Source organism: Terrapene carolina, unplaced genomic scaffold, assembly GCF_002925995.2.
Source record: "Terrapene carolina triunguis isolate 2854851 unplaced genomic scaffold, T_m_triunguis-2.0 Scaffold179, whole genome shotgun sequence".
Classification (NCBI taxonomy): domain Eukaryota; kingdom Metazoa; phylum Chordata; order Testudines; family Emydidae; genus Terrapene; species Terrapene triunguis.
Window position 1 is genome coordinate 12,018,593 of NW_020664530.1, and position 17,196 is coordinate 12,035,788.

The 17,196-nt window shown below is 44.0% G+C and overlaps 1 protein-coding gene across 1 annotated transcript in view; it reads right to left on the bottom strand.

The window, feature by feature from the left end:
• LOC112117087 (aromatic-L-amino-acid decarboxylase) overlaps positions 1 to 17,196 on the bottom strand; it is a 78,690-nt gene that overhangs the window by 58,913 nt on the left and 2,581 nt on the right. The window contains exons 2-3 of the mRNA XM_026654053.1: positions 6,456 to 6,569; positions 4,030 to 4,149 (exon numbers count right to left, since the gene is read on the bottom strand). Of these exons, the coding sequence (XP_026509838.1) occupies positions 4,030 to 4,149; positions 6,456 to 6,569 (234 nt within the window). The remainder of the gene's footprint in view (positions 1 to 4,029; positions 4,150 to 6,455; positions 6,570 to 17,196) is intronic.

Below are 17,196 nucleotides of genomic sequence, written 5' to 3' on the forward strand. Positions count from 1 at the left end.
TAGTGTTCATAATTAGGACTCAAAATCCTCATGTAGGTTCAACTTGAAGTTGTTCTTCGCTCCCAAATGCTAAAGTACCATGTATCATTACTGCATGGCATTAAACAGTTGCTGTGTCTTCCAGTTAGTCTGTGGCAAAAAGAGCAAGTTCCATTCCAAGAGAAATTCCAATATTTTTCCATTTGTTTTTACCTTGCATTGGGGGACACAGTTGAAATAAAAGTTTTCATGGAATGGAAAGTTCCAAAAATTTTCCATTCAAAATATTTTGTTTTGACATTTCCTGTCAAAATAAAATATTTCAGCATCCCTGGATCAAAATGGCTCATTTCATTTTGTTGGGCTGAATAAAAACATTTAATTTCATACTGGTTTGACAATAGTCTGTGTCCCCCTGAGTAGATACGGTGCTTCCTAGAAGTTGTAGTTCAAGTGCCTCATGCTTCCTTTCTCCTCTGTGGGCTAGGTTCCCTGGCCAGATTACATCCCAGGATGTACTGTGGAATCACATGATTCCCATGATGGACCATGTCTGTTCAACCAGAAGAGGAGACTTCATTGCATCATGGGATATGTAGTCCAACCAGAGAGCTCAGCTCAAAGAACAGGGGCATGAGGCACCCATGAAAAAATTCAATTATGCTGAAATCACATATCATTCAAAAAACATTTCAAACAGAAAAATCCCAACCAGCTCTACACCCCGTGTTGTAACCATTGTACCTCCAGGGCTGTCAATCTACCACCTTTCACCTGCACTAAATTCACCTTCATTTAAAACCACCACCAACAAAAAAAGCCATAATTTACCTCAGAGGTGCCTGGATTTTTAAATGGTGGGGGGAAGTGATTAAAATCTGGATTATTATGGAGAAGCACTAGTCTTTCCACAGGCTAGGCTGAAGCTATCTTTCCAGCTGTGTTCACTCTAAGCTGCATGGCTGGGTGGCTGCCCAGGAGACATTCAAGTGCCGCACAGTTGATTAGCAGAGCTGCACACATCCGGCAGCGAGTGTTCAGGTGCCCCTCCTCCCGCTGCTTTGCAGCCACGTTGCTCCTGCAGCTGTTCCCAGGACCCTCCTGCTGGCTGTGCAGAGGAGGAAGGGTGAGGGGGGTGCTGATGTCAGGGTGTCCCCCTCCCCGCGCCCCTGTACCCCATCTCCACAGACCCGGGGAGAGGGGACAGCCCGGCTCAGGACTCAGAGCTGCTGCGATCTGAAATCTGAATGACTCAAGCCTCTGGCGATGAGTGAGTGCCTTTCTTAAAGAGACTGTGCATGGTCTCTGAGACTTCCCCAGCAGCCAGCTCACAGTCTCTCTCTCTCTCTCTCTCTCTCTCTCACACACACACACACAGTCTCTTTCATACTCACCTCCCAACACATACTTGTATTACTGTTGTTGTTATTTCTTAGTATTTCCTGCAATGCACATATATTCTCTGTAATTTTATTCTTTCAAAGTGTGTTATTTTACTGTTTTGACTGGTCTATGCATTTCATAATTTTTATTTCTCTTACTACTCAAAGAATTAAATTTAAGTGTGAGTTCTAAAATGCCTAACCTGTCCTGGCTGGAGTAATTATCCACATGGTAACTTTTTAAAAACTATATATTATATCTAGTTTTTTTGTTTCTACTGGTGGTGCACATCTGCACATACCTTGGTGTGCATAACAAAATTTATTCCGCACATAGATGGAAAAAATTAGAGGGAACATTGCTTTCCAGTGCAATTTTTTTAACCATACCCTAATGTCATGAAGTAAACATTAATTTTCAGGCATACATGTGGGGTCTTATGCCAGAGTAGAATTTTCCTGGAGAGCTTGTGGCAGGTTGAATGAAGCATTTGTGAGATAGGAGGGTTAAAAATCAAAGCAAAAAAAACCCTTGTTTTTTCACTTTTTGAAAAGGTTCCTACCCCTCTTCCCTGCAATCATATCTGAAAAAAATAAATTGAGCAAGAAACTCCTTTTTTTTTGGTTTTGTTCTGTTAGCTACATTGAGAACTGCTTCCTTTGACATGCAAGGCTTTGATTTAGTTATTAAAAGTAGTTTCTGTGTACATTAGGAATCTCATACCACTTGGATGTCAGTTAGCTAGCGCCCATATCAGAGTTCCTATATCCTGTGAGTTGTGGAAGGGCTATAATCCTCCTTTTTTACAGATGAGGAAATGGAGGCACAGAGAGACTAAGGCTGTGTCTACACTGGAGCTGAAGATGTAATTTCCAGCTCAGGTAGAGATACCCATGCTAGCTCTGATCAAGCTAGCGTGCTAAAAATAGAAACATAGCTGCTGCGGTGGGACAGGCTGAGTATAGTTCCATCTGAGTACAGTTCCATCTGAAACCCAAGAAGGGTATTTGGGCATCTAGCCATGATGCCACAGCTATACTGCTATTTTTAGCATGCTAGCACACAAGTAAGTCTAGCTCTAGTATAGAGATACTCTAAGTGATTTGCCCAAGGTCACCCAGGGACTCTGTGGCAGAGCCAGGAAGTGAACCCAAATTTCTTGACTCCCAGTCCACTTCCCTACTGACAAAGCCATCCCTCCTCATATGTCAGATCTTGTAGGAGAGTCTAGATATCATGGGAGAAGTGTGTGCCCTATTGGATGGAGAAGAAGGATGGGAGACAGGTACTTCTGAGTTTTGTTACCACTTTGCCACACTATGTAACTTTAACATTACTTGGATTTACACAGCACCTTTTACTAATGGATCTCAAAGTGCTTGAGATGTATTCATTGTGTCTCAAAACCCTCCCGCGGCAGGTAAATTTACAGATACAATTTACAGATGGGAAAACTGAGACTCAGGTAGGTTAAGTGACTTGCCCTAGGCCACAGAGTGAGTCAGTGAGAGAGAGAGAGAGAGAGAGCGCACGCCTGGTTAAAACTCCCAGACCAATACATAGTCTGCTAAATCAGTGCTCCCCCCACCTCACCAAGTTAATCATTTAATCCCTCATTGTCAGTTTCCCCGTATACGTAAAGTATACATATAAGGATGCACAGCTAGGAGGAGAAGAGAACAACAGTGCATTGGGGACAGCCAGCCTCATATCCGCATTCTGTCACCTTTCACACGGCGAGGACTTAGTGCAGACAGAGTGAGAATTGCTAGACAAACAGGGCTAAGGATAGTGTTTAGTTTGGTGTTTGCTTGATCTAAAGGTAGCAACTCTAGGACTGACCAGAGTCAAGTTTCCAAGCTAAGAAATATATATCAGGGTGTCACTGAGCTACACTTTAATATAAACTGCCCAATAAAGAAAAGTCTCAGCTTAAAAAAAAAAAAAACCTCTGCAAGATGGAGTTAAGGGTGTAAATACAGTATCCATAACAAAATAAAATCTTTAAGGCTTTATAGTTCAAAGGTAAGGTTACACTTGATAATGAGAAAACACCAGATTGTATAAGAGTGCAAAGTTTAGGTACCCTGAACAATTACAACTCACCCCTCATATACCTGTCCACTCTCCATCCTGAAATCATGAGATTTCTTAGGGTATGTCCACACTGCAGCTGGGAGGTGTAATACCCATCTTGGGTAGATGTACATATGCTAGCTCTGATCAAGCTAGTGCACTAAAAATAGCAGCGTGACTGCAGCGATAGGATAGTCACTCAAGTACAATCTCATCTGAGATCCTAGGTTCGTATTTAGGCATCATTTATGTATTTAGGGAACAAACTCCCAGCCGAGCTTCCTAATACACTTCCCTTCATGTCGGACATTGAAAATGTTATGACCCTGTCTCCTCCTATTTATTCTATTAAATGTGGTGGTCAAGAGATGTTGATCTCTTAGTTGTAAGTAATAATCACGTGCAAAGTTTCTCTGTATAAAGGCTTATGCTCATTCTTACAGCCTGTCTCTGTTTCTATTAAATCTGAAGGGGTTCAACAAAGCAGAAACACTTTGATCTTCCCTTTGTTAGTGCTTTGGTTTGAAGGCTTTATTAAACAATGAAGACATGCACGTTCACTGCATGGTCTGTTTTCTCATTCTGTCTTACCTGAATGACTCCTCCACCTTCTCCGTCCTTCCCAGCTAAAAACTCTTCAGGCAAATTAATCATCTTTCCCAGCCAATCCAGCATGACTGTCTCCAGCTCTGTGCAAGCAGGACTTGCAGCCTATATTGGGGAATAAAACAATGGGAATAAACCAACTACAGTGGCTTGCCTTTTAAAATTTAACTTTTACCAACAGTTGCCAAACATTGGTCTCTGAGGGTATGTCTCTGGAACCCGGGCTTGTGGACTTAGTGTTTCCAAGTCCATGCTTGAGCATTCACACTGCATTGCAAACTTGAATTTACAGTTGCCGGACCCAGGTCTCACATCTGTGCTATTGTGTTCATACTGCACTACACAGACCTTCTGACTTGGGTCTGTGGCTTGACCTGAGTCCACACTGCAAAACGACAGGGCTTGGATCTAAGTCTTAGTGGGACTCATGCTCTGATCCATCCCTGTAGCAGGGTCCTAGGACCTGGTTCTTGAGTGCTTGCTGAGCTGAGTCAGACAGATTTGTGTGTGGATGGAAGGGTGAGGGGCTGGGGGCTGGGCTCAAACCTGCATCAGAAACTGGGCTGAGTGTGCAGTGCAACATACCCTGGAGACCCCACAAGTATTTCCCTACACTTGGATTAGGAGAGATAATTTATGTCCCTGTGTTCTGCCCAACCTGGCACATGGTACAGATCATGGAAGCAAGCTGCAGAGGAGGTAGGAGAGTGTCAGTGAAGAGTCATCCCACCTGCCCAGCCAGCAGGTTCAGAATAGGGAAGCTCCCTTATCTCCTTCCTTTCCTAGTAGTGGGGAGTGGAGAAAGCTTGGTGGGACCACAACGTGGCAGTAATCACAGGAGAAATTCCATGAGGTAGCAGCCATGCAGTGCTCACATGAGGGGGTGACCATACTTTACTCCTACTACATACTAAAAGATCAATGTACCATATTCTTACTTACACACATGACTTTCAAATGTCAAACTAAGGGTCTGCTTCTGACACACTTACTCACTTAGTGCCTTACTCTGAATAGTCCCTCTGACATCAATTTTTAAAATAATCCCTGAAACTAAAAACAAAACAGTCCACTACACACACAATTCTCCTCATGGGAAGAGGATGAGAAAGAGAGTGAACCATATGTGACAGATATTAGCTACATCACTTATTGCACTAATGGAAGGTGCTCAGATACTATGGTCATGAGGAAGGTACAAGAACAAATATAGACTAGGATACTGTTCTCCGTGAACAAGAGTGGCAGAATGGGTCCTAATGCAGTACCCTACCTTCTCACAGCTGGATAGTAACTGCTCAATGAAGAGTTTATTAGATCACTTCATTGTTTATTTTAATTTGTAAGTGAATTGTGGTGCTGTGAAATCTCCCAGGCTGATAGTGCAGGAGGGTGAGATCCTCATTGTATCTGCAAATCAGGTAGAACAAAGGCAGCAATGCAGGTTTTGCCAGGCGGCCTGGCCATATTGTTTCAGTTCTGTCTGGGAAGACCACTCCTAGGGCTGAGAGAGTAATGCAATTTCTATGGCCTTACACATTGCCAATCATGATGATGATTTTTTTAGTGTGGCCATTTTCCCAGTGAGAACTGAATGAATTCATCAACTCTTGTCACATAGGCCAGCAAACAACCATTTTGTCACTAACAACTTCCAGTCCCTGCTGATTTGGGCTGAATTCAAGTGAGTGATCTAGAGTTGAAAGGCTCAATAAACCATTAGCAATCCGCGGAGACATCCAGTCCCGCCAGTGATTTTATTTTAACACGGGAGCCTGTATTTCCCTCTATCACCACTCAGCTTGGAAAACCTTGTCTTCAGAATAAAATATTGTTTTGAAGAACTTAGTTTAAAAGTAACTTCACTTTAGAATTTTTTTAAATGAGTTGTTATTTGTGACACCTAAAATGAATATACATGAAAGAGATTAGAAGAAAGCAAATATTTTTCTGTTTACATTGTGTTTCTGACAGGATTTTCGGTATAGTCATTTCACTATTACTGCCTATATTGTCAATTAATTACTCTCTGTCCCCTATTGCTTTCACATAGAAACAACATTTTTTTTAAATAATAGGCTACTGTGATGGTAAAACTACTGAGAGCTCATTTTTGTGACTGGTAGTGTCCTTTTAGAAAAAGAGAATAGACAGAGCGTTTCCCGCCATTTTATCACTACTGCCCCCACCCCCCATCTTTTGGATAGAAAGTTTTCATAGGTTGCAGGTCATTATCAGAGTCATTCCATAGTTGTTATGAAACACTTATGCTCATGAGTAACTTTTCCTACGTGAGTAGCCCCATTGACTTCAGTATGGACCGCTTACCCCAAGTAAAATTATTCACATGCTTAGGTCTTTGTAGGATAGGTCTTTGTGTTGTACAGCAACATCTGCCATGATCAACTTACCCAGGAGAAGCCAATGCATCCTATGCCACCAGACAATATATCAGCAAGAAGAGCTGGGAAGGAACTGGCTGTAGGAAAGTAGGCAAAAAAGTATGGACTGTGCCAGTGGGTCACCTGTGTTGGACAAGAAATGTCACTGTTAAGTATCATAATGGTACATTCAGACATCAAGGAAACTGTCCTGTTTTCAGTATATGTTCAAGATTATCAAGGACAGTAGGGATTAGGGTTCAGAGACTCCACAGAATCATAGAAATGTAGGGCTGGAAGGGACCTTGAGAAGTCAGCAAGCCCCCTGCACTGAGGCAGGACCAAGTAAACCTAGACCATCCCTGGGAGGTGTTCATCTGACCTTTTTTAAAACTCCCAGTGACGGGGGTTCCACAACCTCCCTTGGAAGCCTATTCCAGAGCTTAGCTATGGTCATAGTTATAAAGTTTAGTTTTTCCTAATATCTAACCTAAATCTCCCTTGCTGCAGGTTAAGTGCATTACTTCATCACCAACAATTCATCACCATGTTCTTTATAACAGCCCTTAACGTATTTGAAGACTATCAGGTTCCCCTCGCCCCTTAGTCTTTTTTTTTTTTTTTCTGAAGCTTAAATGTGTCAAGATCAGGTCAAGGAAATGTTGTCTGAAAAGCCTGTTCTGGCCAGTCCAGATTTTGACAAAATGTTTCAACTCTATAGAGATGCATCAGACATTGGGCTAGGTGATGAAGTCAGGGGAAGTAACAAAACACCCCATTGCTTTCTTAAGCAAGAAACTGCTACCCACTGAGCAGAACTACTCTCGTGGAAAAGGAATGTTATGCCATAATGTGGGCAGTCAGCAGTTACAGCACTATCTTTTTAACAGGAAATTCAGGGTACTAACTGACCATTCTCCAGTAGTCTGAGGACACAGAACCGAAGGCATTACTTGTAAGCTACTACACTAGAGCATCAAAAATCTGACATGGAGATTGTCAGAGGCGTAGCGAGCGCCCTCCGTACCCTCCGACCGGAGGGGGCCCCGCAAGGAAGGGGGCCAGTTAAAGTGGCAAAATAAATACTGCATTCCAGTTTCTGCATTGTAAGGGGCCCCGCCTGGACATATGTTCGGAGGGGGCCACCGTTCGGAGGGGGCCACGTTCTTTGTTGCTACGGCCCTGGAGATTGTACATATTAAGGAGAAAGAAAATATTGCGGCTGATGCCTTGTCCGGGCAGGAGGGTTCTGACCCACTGCATATGGTTCAGCTAGGGGCTGATCCTACTGCAGTTTTGTAAGGGGGGAGGTGTGATCCTAAGCTCTTCTGTATTCAAACCTTACATACGACTTCAATGATGTTTATACAAAATGTGCCTTGTAAGGTGCCATTTGAAAACAAATAACACATTGGTAATTAATAATATTGTAAAATGCATGTGTTAACTTTCTATATGATGTTATGAATTCCCTCTGTATAATGTCACTGGAAAATATTTAAGACTAAGAGAGCCTAGCCTAGGTAAAGGTGATAGGATAAGACAAGTCTGACCTAGACAAGGGAATGGGCGTTTACTTCAATTTACCTATTAGCCATAAACAGAGCTATCAAGCTAAACCAGCAGGAGTTGTCTCGAGCCCGAATACGAGAGACAGAGAATTAACATGGCTCCTGCACCCCATGGAGATACTGGAGATTGAATCCCAGGAGACCTTCCTAACTTTGAGAACGAAGACAATTCTTTGGAAATATAAGGGACATAGAGAGAGTCCATCTTTATTTTTCACCTAAGACAGCAAGGGAAACCAGCACCTCATACTTCTGTGAAAGGCCCTAGTAGACTGTCAGCCATGCTGGACAGAGAATAATTGGTGAGAGAAACCGTCTTAAACAAACAAAGACTGTACTTTGCTAGATTAAATTTTAGACTCTTAGATGCATGTTTTCACTTTTACTTGCTTGTAACCATCTCTACACCTTTATCACTTATTTGGCATCACTTAACTTATGTCCTGTTGTTAATAAACTTGTTTTATTTTAATCTAAACCAATTCAGTGCTGTGTTTGAATGGAAGGAATTGTGAACTTCAGTTAATGTGGAGAGCAGTGGGTATTGACTCATGAAAGGAGTAAATGGATTTATTATTTCTCTGCGTGGTCCAGGAGAGGTCTAAACACCGCAGAGCAGACTGTTCGGGGGAAATCTGGGACTGGACATGTGCTTGGGGTCACCCCTGCCAGGATTAGCCACGGCTGGTGGAAACCAGGGTGGGACTGGTGTGTTGTGGCAGGCTGCTGGGGTCAGAGCACTGACTCAGGGCTGCACAGCACACAGATACTCGGGATACTGCACGTTTATCTGGTGGCTGTTGGTGTTCAGGCTGTAAGCCGCAGTAACAGAGTACTTAAGGCACCCAGAGTTACAGGGCAGGCAGTGACACAACCCCTGGATTGCCCCCCAAAATGTGACAACGACCTTATAGCAATTTCATCTAGACCACATTTTCCTAGTTTGCTAATGAGAATGTCATGTGATACTATATCAAAAGCTTACTAAAAACCAAGATATATCACATCTACTGCTTCGCCCTATCCACTAGGCCAGTAACCCTGTCAAAGAAGGAAATTAGGTTGGTTTGGCATGATTTGTTCTTGCCAAATCCATGCAGGCTATTCCTTATAACCCTATTATCCTCCAGGTGCTTACAAACTGATGGTTTAATAATTTGGTTCAGTATCTTTCCAGGTATTGAAGTTAGGCTGTCTGGTCTATAATTCCCAGGTCCTCTGAGTTTGTTTTTTTTTTTTTTTCCAATTTCCCTCCTTTCTTAATTTAGAAAGAAAAATCTCAGGTGAATTTAGTGCCTCTGAAAGCTTCTGGAGACCGAAGTCCTCTCTTTATCCACAAGACAGGAACAGCACGGGCAGTGGCAATGCGAGCTTTCCCACACTGCCCCAGCAAGATGACTCAGCTCTCACTTCTAGGGGTGACAGAGAAATTAATTCCTTATGTTAATTAATTCCCTGACCTCACTGCTGAGACTGACTGTCAGCAATGTTTCCAGTTAGTGCCTGTTAAGGCCATATAAATCTAAGCAACAAAAATTCTCTCTTTTGTTTCTGTCCATAAAGCTCTTTCCCCAAACCCTGAAATGTTTGGATTTTTGTTAGTAACTTTAAACATCAAATCTGGCACTACAATTTCTCACTACAAAATGAAACAACCTTTGAGGTATCCAATATGGTATACCGCTATATAAAAAACTGCAGTCCTGATTCAAGTTAATTGTACAATTGGTAGAACATATAAATTTTCAGAGACCAACGCTATATATGGAAACAGTAGCACATTAATTTGCGACAACAGTATTAACAATTAACTTATGTCACCACTGTAAACACTTCGCTAGCAATTCCTAAAAGAGTCTATGTGATATAGGGCACTACTGTTATAAATCTTATTAGGTTCAAATTACAAATGAGTAAGGTACAATACCAAAGTCTAATGTGTTTTGAAAGTACTGTGATAATAACATGCTTAGTAAAGAAATAACACTCAAATCCAAGATAAGAACAAATACAAAGAAACATTTTTAGAGCATTATACAGGATAAGAGCTAAAACTCACCAGAATGTCTACAAAATCTTCCAGTGGTTGGCAGCCCAGAGGTCTCTGGTTTATTTGGAGAATATTCTCCTGATACACTGTTTTAAAATGTTGGTAACTATGCCTGGTCTCCTAGCACAGAGTTGGACTCTACTTCTGAAATAGGAGAATGGTGATAGCATTACTCACCATTCTTGTAACCTCTTTCCTTGACCCCTTTTGGGTTTTCCAATATTTAACTGATTCACTGCATATAAAGAATAATCTCACTTTCCTTCACCCAAATCCTCAGGCCGGCATTGTCATCAATGATATGATCATGGTGGACAGGAGCTGTCTGAATTTGTGAGGAGTTAGGGGCATTGGAAACATTGTTACACAGGGCCACCCAAATCTGACAAAGCAAGCTATGGCCTGACTTTTCAATTAATAGTAACGTAGGGTTGTGTTTAAGAATTCCTTCAGTTGGAGTTGGGAGTGCTCAGAACTTGGGAAAATCAGGCCCAAGCTGTCTCAAACTGGGGCATCCAAAGTCACTAGCCTCTTCTGACATTTTTAGTCTTAGGCCTGGTCTACACTAAAAAGTTAGGTCGAAGGAAGCTGCCTTAACTCAACCTGTTAATATATGTGTCTACACCACCGGGCCCTTTACACCGACTTAAATCGCCTCTAATGTCGACTTCTGTAATCCACCTTTGCGAGAGGCGTAGCGCTTAATTCGATTTTCATGGGTCGACTATGAGGTGGTGCAGATGCAGCGTTGTGTAATTCGACTTAATTGGCCTCCAGGTCGTGTTCCACAATGCTCATCTGTGACCACTCTGGAGATCATTCTCAACTCTGCTGCACCGCCAGGCACACAGGAAACAGCCCCTCCTCTGCTAAAGCCCCGGGAATTTTTGATTTCCCATTTCCTGTTTGATCAGCCTTGGGAGCATGTCAGCTTGAGCACATTTGATCATGGAGACTACACGCCCCAAACACACTCCAGCCTGGTCTGCACAGGAGGTGGTGGATATCATCACTGTGTGGGGAGAAGAGTCTGTGCAGGCAGAGCTCTGATCCAGCAGAAGAAACGCTGACATCTATGCAAAGATCACTCATGGAATTGGGGAGAAGGGCTACACGAGGGACACACAGCAGTGCCATGTGAAAATAAAAGAACTTCGCCGAACGTACCAGAAGGCAAAGGAGGCGAACAGTCTTTCTGGTGCTGAACCCCACACATGCCGGTTCTATGACGAGTTGCATGAAATTCTTAGGGGTGACCCTACCAGCACTCCCACAAGCAACATGGACACCTCACAGGTGTGTGAGTCTAAGGACAACAAGGAGGATGATATGGTGGATGAGGAAGAGGAGGAGGAGAATGGGAGACAGGCAAGAGGTGGGGGGAGGGATAGCTCAGTGGTTTGAGCGTTGGCCTGCTAAACCCAGGATTGTGAGTTCAATCCTTGAGGGGGCCATTTAGGGATCTGGGGCAAAATCAGTACTTGGTCCTGCTAGTGAAGGCAGGGGGCTGGACTCGATGACCTTTCGGGGTCCCTTCCAGTTCAAAGAGATAGGTATATCTCCATATATTATATTACACATTCTCCCAGAGAGCCAGGAAATATTTTTAACCCTGGAGCCCCTGTGGGTCACAGGACATCACAGTGGCCAACCGTGATGCCAGGGAAGGCACCTCTGGTAAGTATACAGTTACAATCAAAGCCCAGTTAAACTTTAGCAGGCACACACATTCGGTGGTATTGCATGTTTACTGTGAAGAAAAAGCGAGGTGCTGTGGTTCTCTGCTTACAAGAGGCAGCTCCAGCTACGCAAAGGAAAAGACTGTTTATGTGGACTGGGATAGCCTAGCAATCCTCCATGGATATCTCTAGGAAACTTTCATGGAACTACTCTGCAATCCTTTGTAGAAGTTTTCTGGGCAGGGCAACTCCTAAATTAATTCTGCTGGCATCATTGTGGTACACAGCATAGCAGCATAAGGACTGGGTCTATACGCAGATGCTTGCAGCATCTCCTTCCTTTCCGCCTCTGTTACCCTCAGGAGATTATCACATCACATAGGGTCCCCTAGGGGAAACGGGGGAAGTTCTCATTAAAAATGCTCTTACAAGGAAAAAAAAAGGGCATGTAGACCCCAACTGCCCTCCCCCCCACACACACACACACACTCTGGATCTCCAAACCATGAGGCCGCTAACGTGCCTTTACTGTGCTCGGTATGGGTCGGCAAGTAGTTTTAAATGGCTGATAGGGGACTGGGGCCCCACATGAGAGATTCCGCAATTTGGGAGTGAAAACGTTCCCCCCCCCCAGTTCGTAAACAGTTTGCCATGGTGCTATGGGGAAGGGCCATTGTTCAACTAGCTACCTCTGTTCCCAACATGAGCCTGCCATAAACTTCATTAAAAGTGTTTACCCAGGGGGGCACACTCATCATGGCTGGAGCAGCAAAACGGCACAGTGAACGGTTACAGATTCTGATTATGTTATGGCTTGCACCTAGTGTAATAAGAGGGGTTTTTTTGTTTTTAATGAAAAAGGCCTTGCTATAGAAACATTTTATTCATGTACAGTGGCTCCTTTATTTTTTCCCATGACTGACAGCTGGAAATGTGTCCTTCGGGGTGTCATCAACACCTGAAAGCAGACTTTCACTGATTAGAAGGAGGAGAAAGAGAATGCGTGAGGACTTGTTCACCGAGATAACGAACGCCCCCGGGACAGCTGACACAGAGCTGAGAGCGTGAAGGATTTCACTGTCCGAGAAGTTAGACGTGGACGTGGAGAGCAGGAAAGCTTCCAATGAGCAAGAGCATGCGGTGCAGGATGAGATGCTTCAGATTATGAGGGACCAAGCAGACATGTTGATGCGTCAGGTTGAACTGCAGGAACAGAAGCAGGAGGGCAGAGTCCCTCTGCAGACCCTGGTGGACAACCAACCAGCATCACCTGGCACAGAATCACCCTCCCCCAAGCGTTCCATGAGGCGTGGGCGAAAAGTCCATTATCTCTTTCACTTAACTCAAGGGGAGGGTACAAGGAACAGAAGGCGCCCATTCACAGACCTTTGATGGTCTGGAATGCAGTGTTATGTTACACAGCTGAAAATGTTTCTCCCGGTCCAACTTTACAACTTTACCCTTTTCCCCAAGGTTACCTTTGTTTCCTGTTCTCCCTCTTTACTTATGTTTGTTAAATAAAGTAAATGGATTCGAGAAATAAATGTTCTTTATTGTGTAGAAGTAGTGGATTGGGTGGGGGGGTTGGCTTTACAGGGGCAGTGATACAAGGCAGGTGAAGGTTTGGGAAAGCACAATGCAGACAAGCAGCTCACATTACTCTGATTCATTATTGAAATGGCTTTTCAAAGCCTCGCGGATACGCAGTGCCCCTTGCGGTGCTCTTCTTATTGCCCTGGTGTTTGGCTGCTCAAAAATGGCTGCCATGCGATCTGTCTCAACTGCCCACCCCTGCGGAAAATTTCCCCCCTTTTTTCCCCACAGATATTATGGAGCACACAGCAGGCAGCTATAACCATGGGGATGTTCTCTTCACTAAGGTCCAACTTTATTAGTAAACTTCTCCAGCACCCTTTCAAATAACCAAAGGCACATTCAACCACCATACTGAACTTGCTGAGCCTATAGTTGAACCGTTCCTTACTGCTGTCCACACGGCTGGTATATGGCTTCATGAGCCATGGGAGCAAGGGGTAGGCTGGGTCCCCTAGGATAACTATTGGCATCTCAACGTTGTCAATGTTCATTTTGTGGTCTGGAAAGAAAGTCCCAGATTGCAGCTTTTTAAACAGATCCGAGTTCCTAAAGATGAGCGCGTCATGAACCTTTCCCGACCATCCTACGTTGATGTTGGTGAAACGCCCCTTGTGATCCACCAGTGCTTGCAACACCATTGAAAAGTATCCATTTTGTAAGTACTGTTTGGCAAAGTGGTCTGGTTCCAAGATGGGGATATGGATGCCATCTATCACCCCACCGCAATTAGGGAACCCCATTGCGGCAAAACTATCCACTATGTCCTGCACATTTCCCAGACTCACTACCCTTTGTAGCACAAGTCAATTAATAGCCCTGCACACTTGGAGCACAGCAGCTCCCATGGTTGATTTACCTACTCCAAATTGATTCCTTACTGACCGATAACTGTCTGCCATTGCAAGCTTCCAAATAGCAATCACCACTCGCTTCTCCACTGTCAGAGCAGCTCTCATTTTTGTGTTGCTGAACTGCAGGGCAGGGGAAAGCTCTGCACAAAGTTCCTGGAAGGTGGCCTTCTGCATTCAAAAATTCTGCAGCCACTGCTCGTCATCCCATACCTGCAAAACGATGCGGTCCCACCTGTCAGTGCTTGTTTCATGGGACCAGATACGACACTCAACAGAGGGCAGCTGCTCTCTGACTGCCAGCAGCAACTGTGAATTGTTTTCTTCAGTGGCTTGCAGCAGGGCTGCTTGCAGGACATCGCTATGTTCCAGCGGCGGACCCTACTTCGGCTCTGGAAATACTGCAGGAGAAGGCATGAGGTGTTTGAGATGCTCACGGCAAGAGTGCACAACTGAGCAGGCTCCATGCTTCTGGGGTTATGGCATACGTGCGGTGGTTTTAAGGTGCAAAAACCACTGGGTTGTTTGCCGTTGAGCACAGTGCATCATGGGATGCTGACACAATATTCCCATTCTCCGCTGCAACAATGTTTTGGTCCCATGAGACATGGCACAAACTTCCCAAAACACACTGAGGCAAGTTGCAGTTTGGGATAGCTACCCACTGCTAGTGAGGACACACTCCATCGAGACAACGAGCATGGTGTGGCCATCCACAATCAACTTAATTAATTCAGAGGTTGAATTAGATAAAGTCGACTTAATTTTGTAGTGTAGACAAGCCCCTACTTATTGCGAAGGGAAGAGATCCTGCCTTTCTGACAGTGATCACTTAGAACATTTATCGCATATACTGTACTTTCCAAGTTCACCAGTTGAAAGCAATACCTTGTCGCCTGGTGCCATCTGTTAGCCCCTTAATTTTCCCCATTTTAAAGCCTTTTAAATAGCCCTGGCATGCCTCATGGGTAATACTGCCTCAAAATACAACTCAACAGCTACATGGGAGGGGGTTTGTGAAAAAGGATGAGGAGCTGTGCAACAAGCCATAAAGACGCTCACTTAAAGAAGGGAAAGACCAATTATGTCACCTAATCCCTTTCCAATAGGAGATAAATCTTTAATTAAATACCCAGTACACGTTGAAATATTCCAGAATCTAACCATTAAAAAAAACAACCAGAAATCTCAAACCCCAGGTTCTAGCTGATCAAGAGTAAGATTCGGGTCTTCAGGGGGACCAGGGAGGGCTTGAGCTATAAGCCTTCCCAAAAATATTTGAGATATGCAAAACTATATTGCTCATTTGCAGCCTTTTCCATGAAAACACCCGTAAGCTGTGTGTGGCATTAATACAAATTGTTTCCCAGTGGTTTGCACACAATATTACAAGCTGAAAGATCCATATGAAGAATGAATGCCATAGAAACTCCAGTAAAAGGCTCACTCCTTCCTAGCAAAAAACTCCCATGGTCACCAATCTCAGACCCACATGCACAGATTCATGGTGACATTCATAATCAGCCAGCAATGCAAGTGCTTATCACCAGAGCTATAATCCTGCATGATCCTTAAAACGATGTGACATTCATCTTGGGTTAATCAAGTTAAACTGCCTACTAGCTGCGAGCCATTTACTTGATGAGACACAATAGATTCTAACTGCACCACACAGTGAAAAGAAAAAGGACAATAATTCTGACCCCAGTGGGGCTGCTACCCCTGCAAAAAGCCAAGATGCATCTGTGGAAGTTGCCACATGGATATCGACACATTTAGGCAAATATCACAATGAATGTCATAGAGCAGGTACTTGTTTTACTATCAGCCTCATAGTGATAAACAACAGCGATAGAGAGGTTGAGGAAAGAGACATTGCTACAAATGCCTTGGGTTCAACAACACTAAGCCTGACGCTGCTCAAAAGACAAGTTTTTTTGTGATGTTCTTTCTTCAGCAAAAGACCTTTCGTACAAGGATTAAATCCTTGCTTGTTGTGGGGGTGTACTACTGTTGAACTGAATCATTTTGGTCACCACAAAGGGGGAGGGATTTGTTTTAAGTAGAAAAATTGCCATGATCTCACAGGTGACGGCTTGCTCATTTCCCCAGGGATGCTCAACCTCAGCTCTGCCCCAGACCCCACTCCCACTCCACCCCTTCCCCCAAAGCTCCACCCCGCCTCTTCCTGTCCCTGCCCCGCCCCCGAGCACACCTCATCCTTGCTCCTCCTCCTTCTCCCCCAGTGCCTCCTGCACACCGCTGAACAGCTGATCTGCAGCAGGTGGAAGGTGCTGGGAGAGCGGGGTAGGAGCTGATCGGCGGGGCTGCCAGTGAGTGCTGAGCACCCATTAATGGAGTTAGTGCCTATGCATGATCTTATAGTTAAAACTCTCCTTTGAAGATGCCTCTCCAATTTAACTAATATAAGGGTGTTCCCAGAAGGTTTACCCCTATTGACTCACAGAAGCCTACTATTCTGTTGTGTGAATGTTGAGGGGAGTAGACACTCTACATTTATCATATGTTGCCATTGATTCTTGCCATTCTTCAGTGGAGCCATCATTTTTGTGTTTCTGCCTAGGGAACATCTGTGTGGCAGGGATATCCACACAGACCCACCAAAATACATTGGTCTAATCCTTACAGTGGATATGGCATGGCACTGGGAGATAGGACAGTTGGGTCCCAGTCTCATCTCTGCCACTGACCTGCTCTGAGACTTCAGTCAAATCATTTTACCTTTCTGGGTTTCAGTTCTCCCATGGGTAAAAGGAATGTAGCGAATATAGCGATTTCTAAGATGTTTTGAGTGCTATCACTGAAAAATACTGTCTACAAAGCCAAGTATTACAAGGAGTTTCAGCAATTTTGGGGTGGAGAAGGGTTGAGAAGGGAAGGGAAATAAGACGCAAATTATGTCCCTCCACACTAAAAAAATCCTAAAAAAAAAAATAGAACTGATAAAAACCTTCCCAGAGTAACACAGAATGTTACAAGTAACAGAGGGTCCTGTGGCACCTTTAA